Source organism: Peromyscus californicus, unplaced genomic scaffold (assembly GCF_007827085.1).
Source record: "Peromyscus californicus insignis strain IS unplaced genomic scaffold, ASM782708v3 Scaffold_13__1_contigs__length_99412109, whole genome shotgun sequence".
In the NCBI taxonomy this organism is placed as follows: domain Eukaryota; kingdom Metazoa; phylum Chordata; class Mammalia; order Rodentia; family Cricetidae; genus Peromyscus; species Peromyscus californicus.
The window spans coordinates 87014737-87029557 of NW_026294424.1; the positions used below are offsets into that span (position 1 = coordinate 87014737).

The 14821-nt window shown below is 42.4% G+C and overlaps 1 protein-coding gene across 2 annotated transcripts in view; it reads left to right on the plus strand.

The window, feature by feature from the left end:
- Nucleotides 1-14821, plus strand: part of Fras1 (Fraser extracellular matrix complex subunit 1) — a 422683-nt gene that overhangs the window by 290002 nt on the left and 117860 nt on the right. For both annotated transcript variants that reach the window (XM_052735413.1, XM_052735414.1), the window contains exon 30: nucleotides 11106-11259. In XM_052735413.1, coding sequence (XP_052591373.1) covers nucleotides 11106-11259 — 154 coding nt within the window. The remainder of the gene's footprint in view (nucleotides 1-11105; nucleotides 11260-14821) is intronic.

Sequence of the window (14821 nt, forward strand, 5' to 3'; positions counted from 1 at the left end):
CCTCACTGAAACTTTTAAAGAAATCCATAGCCATTCTATATAGTTTCGTTCACGACATACATAGGATGTTGTTGCACACTGCAGATGAGACGTTTGTCACATCTCGGGAGATGCTGAGCTAACCCATTCAGGAGCAAACCCTCTTGCCTGCATTCTTCAGAGTCTGCTGCTCCTCGTGGAGGCCCTTTCCATAGTCACACCACAATCGGCTCTTTCCCATGGCAGCACATTTAGAATCGAAGTATTTTTTGCTTTTCATTCTAAATATCACAACCCATAGAGTTAGTATTAATGATTAGCTAAAGAAATATCTTCTGAGGATAATTTAAAATTGCTTTCAAGTTTCTCACCAATGATCACTCAAAGCAGATGATGCTGCCCTGGGAAGGGCAACATCTGAATCTCACACATGTGCTAACTTGTTCTTGTTGAAAACAGTGATGGAGGCATGAGAGAGGAGAGATGGAGGCATGAGAGAGGAGAGATGGAGGCATGAGAGAGAGGAGAGATGGAGACATGGGAGAGAGGAGATGGAGGCCTGAGAGAGGAGATGGAGGCATGAGAGAGGAGAGATGGAGGCATGAGAGAGAGGAGAGATAGAGACATGGGAGAGAGGAGATGGAGGCCTGAGAGAGGAGATGGAGGCCTGAGAGAGGAGAGATGGAGGCATGAGAGAGAGGAGATGGAGGCATGAGAGAAGAGATGGAGGCATGAGAGAGGAGAGATGGAGGCATGAGAGAGAGGAGAGATGGAAGCATTTAGAGAGAGGAGAGATGGAAGCATTTAGAGAGAGGAGATGGAGGCATGAGGGAGAGGAGAGATAGAGACATGAGAGAGAGAGGAGATGGAGGCATGAGAGAGAGGGGATGGAGGCATTTAGAGAGAGGAGATGGAGACATGAGAGATGAGAAATGTAGACATGAGAGAGGAGAGATGGAGGCATGAGAGAGGAGAGATGGAGATATGGGAGAGAGGAGATGGAGACATGAGAGAGGAGATGGAGGCATGAGAGAGGAGATGGAGGCATGAGAGAGGAGATGGAGACATGAGAGAGAGGAGAGATGGAGGCATGAGAGAGGAGATGGAGGCATGAGAGAGGAGAGATGGAGACATGGGAGAGATGAAGTTTGGGAGGCTGATTGTGCAGCAGAGCTGGCAGGTGTAGCTTGTCTTGTAGCTGATCTTAATTATCATCCTCTCATGACCACCTGTGGAAATGAGGTTCAGTTCTAGTGATATGAAGTCTAGACAGGCACTGAATGTTTTCTTTTCTTCCTCCTTGATTTCCTTCCAAAGCCTGTAGTGGGTTTCAGTGCAGCCCTTACCAGTGACTCTCATATCATGGTTTCAATCTGTGTTTGGAGCTGGGCTCCGAGTATTGTGCAATTTTGAAGGAGATGGCATAGGATGAAAGGGCATTTCTAGGATTTTCCCTGCTTTGACTACCAATACAAAACAAAACAAAAACTAGGATTTAATTCATAAGGGCGGGGGGAGGGGGAGGCACAAGGCACAGATTTTTAATTCCTTGCAGGCCTGTGAGTCCCGCAGGGCGGTACTGGGTCTGTTGCTGATTCCTGACAAGTGAGTTGAGGTGGTGCCCTTTCTCCCCGCACCTTCCCGTCCCTCCATCTCATACAGCACTGTGGTTCCCTAGCCAGGCAGTGATGCGTGACCATACATCAGAACTGTGACCCCGGTGCCCTGAGCCTCAGCATCGTCAGGGTGTGCTAATAACCAGTTGGCCATACCCATGACTGTAGTATGCAAATATCTACTACTTTTCCTCTTAGGAATTAAAACGTTTCTTTCTACCTTTTCTCTGGGTCTTTTTCTCCTGCCCTGATGGAAGGTTGGAGTATTGATTGTATAGCCTCATTGCTTCTGAAGGAAATTATAGTATGAGGAAAAAGGCTTTTTGTTTGTTTTTTAACATTTACTGGACACTAAAACTTGGTGTGAATTATTCCTTTGAATCTTCCCATTCAATCTGTGGTGTTTGTACAATTATCTCTAATTTACCGAAAGAGGAAACTAAAAAGGAGATTTAGAAATACTCATTTTCACAACGGTTTTCAGCTCTGGAGCTAAGATTTCATGTCAAGTGTGCCCGCTTCTCACACTCATCCAGGACACTCTCTTCACACTGGCCTCTGGTTTTCAATATTTTAGGCATATTGAGTCTCATTCCCTTGATGAATTAAATAAAGATAAAAATCTATTCCTCTCAGTGTCCTGTCCAAGCAAGGGCCTCATACCTTCTGGAATCTTCCCTCAGCATTCAACACAGCTTGGTACTAGAAAGGCTATTTATAATCATAGGTCTGCTGGGCCCAGGAAATAAAACTCGTGTGTTCCAGTGTCTGGTGGATGTGGAGTTGGATGTGACTGCTTTCATTCTAAGAGCCATTTCTGAAGATGGCTCTGAGAACTCTTTCCCTGAGGCTGCCTATGTGTTCATTCTGGAGAAGAGCCAGTTACTGGCTGGTATCTAGTTGGTGGTGTTAATGGAATGGACGAGGATGTTGTAAATCCTTATGAATAGATACCCGAGTGAATCCCCATCTTGTTCAGTGGAAAAGTTAGCCTGTTTTTCTGGTCCTCCTCTGATGAAGGAATAGAAGGGAGCTTTGTGAGAGGTAGTGTTGATTTGTCTTACTCTCTGAGCTGAGCACTTTTTATGTTTTTGTTGGACGGGTAGCTATAATGGTGTAATGGCTTGAGCAAGATGCCTGGTTATGTCTCTGTCTCCTAGATGGTCTGTGCCAGGTACAAAGTGCCCAGGGCCCCTCTGCTGATGCTGGTGTGGCTCTTCTGGGCTAAGCAAAGGACCTGTGAGTTCGGTCCTGTTTTTCATGTTGTATACTACTTCATCCAAACTTGGCCTGGTGATGAATAAACTCCACTGCCGCTTCCAGGAGGATGCTGAGCTACCGTGGTGGAAACTGAATCAGGAATGATGTTGAAACATGTTTAACTGGGGCAGGAGGCAGAAGGGGGGAAAAAGGGTGAAAAAATAATAAAGAATGTTCTGTTGAACAGGTTTTCATTAATTGGGTTAATTAGGTAGCTCTCCAAACCCAAGCCTGCTAGAGATATGTGCTTCTGAGGAAGTTCCTCATCTTGTAAGGGCTACAGTGTGGGCAGAGGACTTTGCTCTGTGGTAGATGGCCCTTCTTCTGAATTTTCAAGGAATTCCCTGCTTTCCCGTTAACTACGGTTCCCCTGGAACCTGTGCTTTCTTTCCACTGTGGCAACCAGCTTGACAACCTGATTGACCTCCTTTATTGTTTGAGCAGCTCTTTGGGCAACTAGCTAATGCTTTAATGTTAACAATCCTCCCAATGCCGTAGTTAGAGCTGGCTGGAAACCTGCCTCTGAGAGTGCTCTGCTGTGGCATTGCCTGTACATAGCTGAAAATGCCCTATTGTGTTCTCTTCGACTTCACTTATGCTTCCCGCTAGTGTTTTTATGGGGACACAGTTAGATATGATTATTTGTGTGAATTCCAATGTCGGTGATGTAAAAAACGTTTGATATACAAGTGAGCATGACCAAATCCCTTCGGAATATCAGTTTTCCTTTTTGTGTGGGGAGCAATTTAGCTTGTTCAATCCATTGTCTCATAAGATACACACTGGGAGAAGTTTGACTGACTTAATATTGGATTCTACACCAAACAAAGGCTGTATGCTCCTGACTTGCGATGGCAAGCCTCTGAGCTCCTGCAGACAAACATGAAGCCATGCTAGTTGAATTCCCTTTTCTCCTCTTGCTCGCTCAGCTCACCTCCTGTCTTCTATGTCACTTGTTTCTTCCCTTACGTCAAGAATGTCCAGCAATATTAGAATGTTAAATCTATGGTGTAAATGAGCTCCTGAAAATGAAGGTATATTTTTATAGAATAAGTGATGGGGAAAAAAAAGACTATCCAACTAACCATTTGCTAAACAGTAGAGTTTTGAAAACTTTGATCTGGAAGATTGGGCCCAGAATTGGGCTATGGTATCATTCGAGCGGAATTTCCATTCTTTCTGACTCAAGTTTCATTTGGGGAGGGGATGGCATTTTGTTTTAGAGGATGGAGGCTCTGCTTTTACTATGGTTCACAACATTAATGTTTTTACTAGTAATACAATATGTAATGGCTAAGTTTTATTACCAACATTTTTATGCCTATTGTTCTATGAAATGAATTAGAAGAACTATTTAAATTTAAATCACTGTTTTAACCACGTCCTCTATTTTACTCATTGGAATTTCATTGCCTGCTAATGTACTCTTAGGGATACATAAAACATCAGAGGGCAGGATTGTTCAACTAGTAAAATAACTAATTTATTGTGCTGATGGGGGTATGTAATGGAGAGAAGCCATAAGGAGAAAAGTAAATTCCAAAATGTCAACAATGGGGGAAATTACAGTAAGAGTTGGCGTTTGTACACATTAGCCATAGAAAAGATGTTATGTAGTCTTCCATCCATCTCTTCTCTTCCTAAGAGAAAACAGTAAAAACAACCATGATCAAGATGAATGAGATGATTAGTATTTCTTTTTCCAAACAATAAGTAAAAATTAAAAGCCCTACATGTTTCATATTTATAACATGATGAATTTGGAGCTATGAGCAGGGAAACTATCACCACTTCAGAGTCATGCATGGACACCATCACTTCCCAAGGTCTCCTGGGAATCTCTTTACCTTTATAGCTTATCTTCCTGGTAAGGATTAATCATCAGATCTGCCCTCTTAGCAACACTAAGCAGTCCACGCAGCATCGGTAACCTTCGGCTGTACTGTATAGATTTTCAGAGCTGACTTGCTCTGTGGAACTGAAGCTTCACACCATTTGACCATTCACCTTCATTTTCCCTGTTTCCTGTCCCCTGTCTAGTCCCATTCTGCTTTCTTTGTGAATCTGACTGTTTTAAATTCCACATGTAAGTAAGAACACACAGCTTTTGTCTTCTTCCTGTGTCCAGCTTATTTCTTTTAGCTAAATGTCCTCTTAATCTCTCCACATTGTCATAATTGCAGGATTCCCTCCTTTTTATAATGACTGAATAATATCCTGTTTTTCTTTGTGGTTTGATGATTAGGGGACCTGGGTGCCTTGATTCTTATCTCTTTGTCTTTTCTATATCTACTGCAGATTTAAAATGAAGCTTACATAAAGTTCTGAAGTTGCAACAGTCCATTTTAAGCTGATACATCATTTTCAATCACACATTGCTCTCCACTCATATGTGTCCTTGACCCCTGATACTTAGTTAGTGTCACAATTAATGGCTTTGTATATTATCAGTCCTACTAACAAATTTCTATAGTTATAATTGGGTTTAATACTTTTGCCTTTTAAAATCTTATTCCAGTCATTCTAAGCAATGAAAATATATATATATATATATATATATATATATATATATATATATATATATATATATATATATATATAGTATTCTGTAGGGAATAATGGCATAGAAAATACAGGCTGTGTGCCTGTTTAGAAGAGACAACAGTTTTTTCTGAATGTTTCCAACCTGCTGTTGGTGGAGTTCATGGGTTTAGAACTTGTAGGAACAGTCAACTGTACTCTGCTCTGTAGGTGAGTATTCACATTGCCAATTAACATCCTTTCATTTCAACTTGAAGAACTCCAGCATTTCCAATCAGCCAAGCTGTGGTCAGCAATACTTGCTTTGGTTTGTTCAGAAAGCCTCTCTTTCATTCATGAATGACAGCGTTGCCAATGAATTAGTCTTGGATTTCAGTTTTATCTTTCATAGCTTTAGCTGTATGATTCCACTCTCTGGGCATACCATCTCTGTGCTGTGTAATCTAGTAGTCGTCGTATGGGGTTCCTGCAGAATTCTCTTTCTGTTCACTTTCGAAAACTTGACCATCATGTGAATACTTTTTCAGGCTCAATTTGCTCTGAGTTCTCTGAATGTCAGTGATTTGGGTGAGCATTTCCCACCTCAGATAGGAATGTTTTCTGTCATTATTCATGTACATGAACAAGGCTTTGTTCTTTATACTTCTGCTCTTCATTTTTTTTTTTTTTTTATTCCTCAGACTGGATGGTTTCAGATGATCTGTTTGCAGCTCACTGATTCTTTTTTCTCTTTCAGTGGGGTTTTCTGTTGATGCTCTCTTGAGTTGTTAATTTCATACATTGTAATTTTAGCTCCAGATTTCTGTTAGGATTTTTTTTGTTTTGTTTTTTAATGGTTGTTGGCTTTGATGGACTTCCATTGTGTATTACTCTCCTGATCCATGTTTAGTTTACTGTCTGTGTCCACCTGTTACTTGTGCTTCTTTGAGAGCACTGTTTTGCATTCTTTGTCATGTAGTTCATAGACCTCTGTTTCTTTAGAGCCAGGCCCTGTAGCTTTATTTTCTCCTTTTAGTGGTATTGTGTTTCTTTGGTTATGTTTCCTGTGTTCCTTGAAATTATGTGTTGCTGATTGTGTTTGAAGAAGCAGTCACCTTTACTAGTTTGTACTGTTTGGCTTCCTAAGAAAAAGACTTTTGACACTCAGTTCCAGCTAAAGATTTTAAAGCTCTTTCAAAAACTTAGCCTCTGCATATATCACTTCTATTCCTTTGGATCTCTCTTCTGGGGAAGTTTGAGGATTTTAGGCCTTTCTCAAAACTGCAGAGCCAAGCTTTGTGCCAAAAGCCTCCATTCTCCCTATGACAGTGCCCTGATGTGTTCAAGGCTACCTGTTGACTGTGTACTGTCTGTAGAGTCTCATGTGCTCTGTCTGCGGAACACAGGACATTGGCTGTGAAGGGGGCTGTGTGGAGTGCTGCCAGTGCTTCTTGGCTAGTTAGGGTTGTGTCTTATTTACTTCTGTATTGCCGCAATGAGACACCATGGCCAAGGCAACTTATAGAGGAAAGAGGGTAAGTCCATACCATTGTGGGAGTTTGAATCATAATGGCCCCCTTCATATATTTGAATGCTTAGTCATCAGGGAGTGACACTATTTGAAGGGATTAAAAGGATTAGGAGGTCTGGTCTTATTGAAGCAAGTGTGTCACTAGGGGGTGGACTTTGAGATTTCAAAAGCCCACGCCCGGTTCAGACTCCCAACCCCTACCTATGAATCAGGATATGGGTCTCTATCTGATGCACTTCTCCAACACCATGCCTGCTCCTGCCATGATGATAATGGAGTAAACCTCTGAAACTATAAGCAAGCACCCATGCATGCCTTTTTTCCTAAGCGTAACCCTGGTCATGGTGTCTCTTCACAGCAATAAAACAGTGACTAAGACAGCTGTCAGGGTGGGGAGCATGGCAGGAGGCAGGCAGACACAGCATTGGAGCAGTAGCCGGGAGCTTACATCCTTGTCTACAAATGCAAGGCAGAGAGAAGTTATTGAGAATAGCATGGGCTTTTGAAACCTCAAATCCTGCCCCCAGTCTCAGACCTTCTCCAACAAGACCATACCTTCTAATCCTTCCCAAACAGTTTCTCCAACTGGGGGCCATTACCACTTGAACAAGGAAGCTACAGTTAGAATATCTTACAAGGTCCATGGACAGGAATCTTGGTGAGTTTTATGAGTTGGTTACTGTGGCTTTCCACTGCATGTTGTACTTCACAAGGTTGTTACTGAAAATCCTACTTCCTTTCCCTGCCTCTAGACGTCCCAGAATATTTATCCAGCTCAGGATTTGGCCCTTAGATGCTGTCTCATGAGGCAAAGGATTCTCATGTTTCCCCTGTGGGAGAAGTTAGAACGTCTCTCTCCAGGCACTAAGCTGTATCATCTTGAAGGAAGATGATATAGGGGAAAATGATTCTTTCCTTCTTTCCTTCAATTCATCTATTCTTGGAACTTTTGTTTCTGTTTTTTTTTTAATTTTTAATATGAAGCATACTTTTACTTTTTAAAAATTAGCTTATCAGGGCTTTCCCCATCTATCACTCACATGTCTGTGTTAAAGTTGGTGGGTTTTTGTTGGTTGGTTGGTTGGTTGGTTGGTTGGTTGGTTGGTTGGTTGAACTATTTCTTCCAAATGGCGAGTGATTTATGAGTAAGGAGTTCACTTCTATTACCACACCCCATCCAACATACACATAATTCTTGATCTTCACCCTTCTCCATCTCATCATTATTTTCTCTTAAGCTTCATGAAATACCTACACAGGCTCAAGGAGACCAGAGAAGGGTCTCTTTATGTAACCTAGGCTGGTCTCTAACTCTTTAATCTTCCTGGCTCGCACTCTCCAGCTTTCTTTTTTTATTAATTACATTAATGTGTATTGATTTATTACATTCATGGTATTATGTCCTGATACTACTGTCCATTTGTGGGACTTTTCCATCACACAACAGAGATTCTGTACTTAGGAAATCATTGCTCTATATTCCTTTCTTCTCCATCTTGAGATAATGTCTACTCTTTCTGTCTCTATAAATTTGTATATTCTTTTTTTTGTTTCTGTTTTTGTTGTTGTTGATGTTGTTTTTGTTTGTTTGTTTCTCTCTCTCCATCAAGGTGCTAGAACCTCTTGGTTAGACTCCAGGATTCCTGTGAAAGTACTGCCTTTTGTGGGTAGTTGTTAAAATTAGAGTTTCTGTAGGAGCGTAAAGACTGTAACCTTCTGTTCTGCAATCTTGTGATGTCAAGAATTATATATCTTATTCCTAGTAATTGTTCCTTTCTTCTTAACTGCTGAAAAGAATAATTGAAAAATGGAGGCATTATATTTTTAGAAGAAACATCCAGAATATTGCTATCTATCCTGAGCTGTACTCCTCATGAATTGGCATGCCTACATGTCTTCTAGGCCATTTAAAAAGTGAATATCCAGGGGGCTGGAGAGATGGCTCAGCGGTTAGGAGCACTGGCTGCTCTTCCAGAGGTCCTGAGTTCAATTCCCAGCAACCACATGGTGGCTCACAACCATCTGTAATGAGATCTGGTGCCCTCTGCTGGCCTGCAGAGATACGTGCAGACAGAACACTGTATACATAATAAATAAATAAATAAATCTTTAAAAAAAAAAAAAAAAGTGAATATCCAGTCTTATTCGGCAGATCAAGTGTAGGACCTGAGTTTTGTTTTTCCTTGTTGCTGTTTTGTTTTGTTTTTGTTTTACATCTTAATAGGTTCCCAAGTGCTACTAGAAGAGCACAGTGTTCCTAACACTGACTTGCAAGCTGCACTGTCCCCTAAATGGTTGCAGCCTTCCCGGGAGCCACAGAGAATGACAATGACAAAGGGTGATGGAGATCGAGACACAGCACAGAGCTGTCCAGGGAATGTGTGCCGAGGTCGCAGTGCTTCCTGCCTAGGAATATGAAAGCTACACTGTCTGATTAGTCCAATAATGTGGTCATTGGTGCCTAATTATTTCTACAGCCAAAGTCAAAGTTGACTAAGCTGCTTCTATTAGAAAGACACCTAGCAATTTGAAACCCCAGGCCCAAGTGTATCATGATATCTAAGCTGTCGCAGTGAGAACCTTTGTTCTGAGAGTTTGGACACATTATATGCAATGTTTTAGGCGTGCTTTTCATGTTTCTGTAAATAATATGTTATAACCATTTTTAAAGGGGAAAGTTCTCTGGAATTTTGCCACAGAACATCAACCAAAGTAGGAAGGACCCTTTCCTTGTTCTCTTAGACACCATTTGACTCCATTTTGGGGGTGTGGGTGTGGTGGAAATAGCCTTGACTACCTTCTGGGTGTAAGCTATACAAGTGTCAAGTAACTACAGAACAATCGCACCTCCCCTTCTGAAAAATCCCCTCCTGAGAGGGTGTTTGCTCTGTTGTCTAGTGGCATATTTGAAAGGAACAGTAATTTCAGAAGACATCCCTTCCAAAATGCCCAATTTAAATATACTGAGCTCTCCGGTTTGCAAAGTACGAAACCAAACTGAGAACAGACCACAGGCAACCTCACTCGTCATATTCACGGGAAAATGTCCGTTGGGAGGCTTAGGAAGAGGGTGCACACCCTGAGAATCAGGGCTGGCAGCGCTTCGTAATGGCCCTGGCTTCACTAAGCACACCAGCAGCCTTCCCTGGGCTGCTGAGCATGCTGCCGGCAGGATACTCCAGCTCTGGCTGCCTCACTTCCCATCAGTCCTGAGGCCTGTTGACTCTGCCTCTTTCATGGACTTCGACTCTTCCTTCCCCTGCAGTTACTCTCTTGCAGGCCTCCATCTTCTTTACCCCGAGCCTTTGCACAGATGTGTAAGGTGTTTTCTCCGACTCCACCTTCATCCGGTGTTAGTCACTGCAGTTTCTTGTCCGTCTGCTCCATCTCTCTAACGCAGACTGGTTGTCTCATTATTGTGCTCATCCCATTGTCTTTCCTAAACGTTCCTGTTTCCTTCCCTGGGTCTGGAAGTTAAATCGAGACTTCAGCACAGCTGCTGTTGCTTCTCCTAGTCTTCCTTAAGATGCTATCATCTTTGATCCCACTTTTCCAGCTGCCTAAGTTCTACTGGTACCCAACATTTGGACATGTTGTTCCATGCACAGCATATTGTCTCCATCTTTGCCTGTGCTTAATAAGCTAGCCCCTCTGCACAGAAACTGTTGCCTCACTTTTCTTCTTAGAAAGCCGCAGACTTTTTGTGACTCAAAAAAAATGAAATGATGTTTCCTTTGGAAAATCTTCCTGAGACCACCATTCTCTCTTCCTGACACTCTCTCCTCAAGCTTCTTACAGAGTACCATTGTGAAGCATCTTGCTCTTCCTGCCTCCCCCACAAGGCTACACACCCTGCTGTGGGAGTGTTTCTTACTACTTCACTATTGTAAATAAGATGTGATGGGTGAGGACCGAAAGACGGGCAGGAAGACAAATGGAAGACAGAAATGGAGAGGCTTAGTATCCTGAGTGATAGAAGTCACTTACTGGAGATACATGAGGAGTGAAGACAGACTGTGACCACATTTAAGTGTGTATAGACATATGCACATATCCACACACAGCGTCCACATGTGGCCCACAGTGTAAGTCTGTGCTGAGGAATGCTCTTGTTAGATGTGCTCTAGCAACCATCCGCGCTGTGACTCGCGTTTTCTGAGTATGTATGGACCCAGTGCTGTATCTTTCTTTCATTCCAGGATGATGGAGCTCTGCAGCTTGTGACTAACTCCATGGTGTGGGTTCCAGAAGGGGGGATGCTGAAGGTCACCAACCGAATCCTTCAGGCTCAAGCCCCAGGTGTCAGAGCCGAGGATATCATCTACAAGATCACACACGACAACCCCAAGTTCGGTAACGTGTTTCTTTGGCGTGGTTTCATTTTGCACTTGGGGGTTAGGACTTGGTGTTACCCTGTGCCGTGCAGCAAGGCTGTGATTGAGATAATCTGAGCTTTCTCATACCTCACACATCTCACTGAAGGACAGAGTGGCCACGATAGCTATCACACTGTACACTCTTGTGAGGACCTTGTCAGCACATCTAAGATAATAAAACTTGTTTTGTGTAATTTTACTTTGCATCTGACGTTAGGGTGTGTCAGCTTTCTGACAATCACCTAGCAAACACGTATTGTGTGACTTTCAACGACCAGGCTCTCAAATGCTACCTTTATCCTCTCAGACCCATTCTACAGACTCCCTATTTTTTTATTTAAAAAGTTTTGCATTTATTTATTTATTGTGTGCATGCAAGAGCACATATGTGTCCACGAGAGCACGTATGTGCCCATGCATGCCTACCATACTGTTGGAGGTCAACTTACGGGAGTTCGTTCTCTCTTTCAGTCATGTGCGTCCCAGGGTCAAACTCAAAGTTATCAGACTATCGAACTCCTTAGCAGCCTCCTTCACCCCCTGAGCCATGTTACCAGCCCAGGCTCTTAGTAAGGGTTAAAAAGAAGTAGCACAGAAATATTCTTCCAATATTCACCATTATTACTTTTCCAAGAAAGAGAATACCTGTAATCACCTAAGGTGTTCCTGTTGACATCAACTGTAAATGCCATCTAGCAAGAGTTATATTGAGTTATCGTTCATAAGCAACTCCCCAAGAACAAAGTGAAGCCTCTGAGTGCTGGCAGCAGAAGCAGTCTTTGCACTTGCACAGAGGTGAGCGGAGAGCGATGTGTGTCCGCCCCTGTCACTCACTCTGGAACCTGATGCTCACAGTTTGGGGCTAGGATGGCAGCCAGCAAGCCTCGACCCCCCACAGTGCTGGGATTACAGGTGTGCTTGAGGCCATGACTCATTCGTTAACATGAGTGCTGGGATTTGAACTTGGGTCTTCATGCCTGGGCAGCAAGCCACCTCTCCAGCCCTTGACTAATACTCTTGAAGAGAACTGTTCATGTATCTGTGGACTACTGTTGCTTGCTCTGGGTCCGTTTGGTGGTTTCTCGTTTGGGGGTTAGGGTGTGCTTTTTCTGCATTAGATATATTGTATTGGGGATACGTGATATCGCTGTTTTATTGTGGTTACATTAACTTTAATCAGGTGATTAAGGTGACAGTTGCCAAGTCTCTCCACTACAGTTATTCTTCTCCTATCTGTAACTAATGAATGCCTTGTTGCCAGTGTACGTGAACTGCTGAGTTTGAGCGAGGTGACTTCTAAGGCCTTTTCATCTCTAAATGCCTCTGACTCTTGTGATTTATTAAATCCCCTAACTTTATTATGATTATTAAAAGCCAGAAATTAAGCCCCCAGATTCCATAGAAACAGCCCAGTATTTCATTAAATATTAAACAGAACAACACTGAATTAAATGGTTTTTAAGCAGATGAAAGTTTGCTATTTCAGCTAAATAAGTGCTTTACTAGGACCCTTTCCTACCATAACTCTCTTAATTAACTTCTCACAAACCTAAACTCTGTATGTCTGTTTCTCCCTGTTAATAATAATCTAATCATGGTACCTTGGAGAACCTTCAAGGGTGAAAAGGGTGATGGGAACCAGATGCCCACAGAACACAAATCTACTTACCTCTCTCTGTCCCGGTAAGATGCACCTGTGGCCCTCACCTCACAGTTCTGGCTGCCATGTGCTCCCGAGTCACTTTAGAACCTTTAATGCGGCTTTAAACTTTTTGTGGAGAACTGACATTGGAATGGAACTGAGCACAAACCACTTGTACGGCGTGAGTGTCGAGAGCTTCAATTCAGCCTGCATGATGGTTACACCTGTAATTCCAGCACGTGAAAGGAATCAGGAGGGCTGCTACTAGTTTAAGATCCAGCGTAGCTTGGATTACACAGAGTGAGACAGGGACCCCCCCCCCCAAAAAAAAAAGCCAGAATTCAACCACTTCCAGACCCACCATTATTTTCAAATACGTCTCAACCAGTTGATTGACATGTGTATCTTTAGTGCCTTTGCAGAGTTGAAAGCAGTCTAGTAGTCTATCGAAGTTCCTTGGGCATCATTTGAGAGAATATCACTTATTCTAAATCACTATAAGTCTAAATTATTTATCATACTATGAGAAAGTATAGTAAAAATGGCCCTCAATCCCAACATAATTCATGGAGATTCAAGTGAGATTTTAAGTCTAGTAACATTAATTTTTCTCTTTTAAAATTATTCATTAAACATAACCTGAAGTATCCAGTAAATCCCAGACAGAAGTGACTATTGGTTTTCAAGCATAGAACTTTGCATTGGAAATGTGTCTTCCATTTTTTGGTACCATCATGGTGAAAGCCGTGGTTAGGAACTACACACAATGTAAGTTTTACCTTCTTCGTGAGTGTGGCACCAAGCCCTCGAAATTTCCCCTGGTCTTTTCAAGTTAGTGTTCCAAGGCGCCTGCCTATCTTCAGTGTATCCAGTGGTGAACTCTCCCTCCTCAATTCACTTGGCCTGTCCTTCTGTACTGTGCCCATCAGTAGCAGCCACTCGGCCTACAAGATGGACCTTCACTCCATCCTCTCTTGTCTCCAGAGCTGTGATTGGCAGCCTGCTTATCTCCCCACTGTGTGCTTGTCTCTTTGCAAATTGTGTCTCTGTTACCTTAGTTCAGGTCTCGGTCTCAACACTAGATTTTGTGCTAATCTAGTTGGTTAAACAGTCTATATAAATGCTAGCTAGTGTTGTCATTTTTAATAGAATAAACTCTTTAACAGTATTTTCAGTTCTTGTAGACCATCTGTATTCTAGTCACACAATTCCACGTTCCAAATTCGTGCACATCACTCACCTGCAGAAGTTCTCTCAGTGGCTCCCCGCAGCTTCTGGTGGTGATCTGCAGCATTAGCAATAGAAACTGCATCTGGATTCTCCGTGGGTCCTCTACTCTTAAAGACCTACTGTAGTAGATTGTACCTAAAAGATACTCAAAGACTACTAAATTCAAATTGTTGGAGCTAGTCAGTATCCTACAATATCTGTGAACCTGTGTCATATGGAAATAATTTTTTTAGTTGGAAATGTATTTATTTCTTTAGGCGTTGTTAGGGAGATTCTGCTTGGCTTTACTGTTATAGAGCAGAGCAGCTAGGAAATCAGCTGTGGGATGTTTTCTGTCCAGCTCTTTTCGTTTCCACTGTGGCAGTTTCCTTTCAGAGTATTTCACAACTGTACTGCCACTCCTGAACAGGCCTGATCCTGGGAAGCTGTGTCTGTTCAGAGCATCTTATAATGTGAATTTTCACTCGGAGAGATTCGTGATAGACTTGTTTATTTAGCAGCAGATGAACAATGACACAGAGCGAGTGTGACTCTATTCCCTCACATGGTTCTATGAACAAGAGTGGTGATGTTTTTCTCCTGTCTCAGTATTTCATTACCATCCAGTGTGTTTGGCTCATCTTTAACTTGAATTTAGTGCGTATAAATATTAGAATGGGTGTTTACT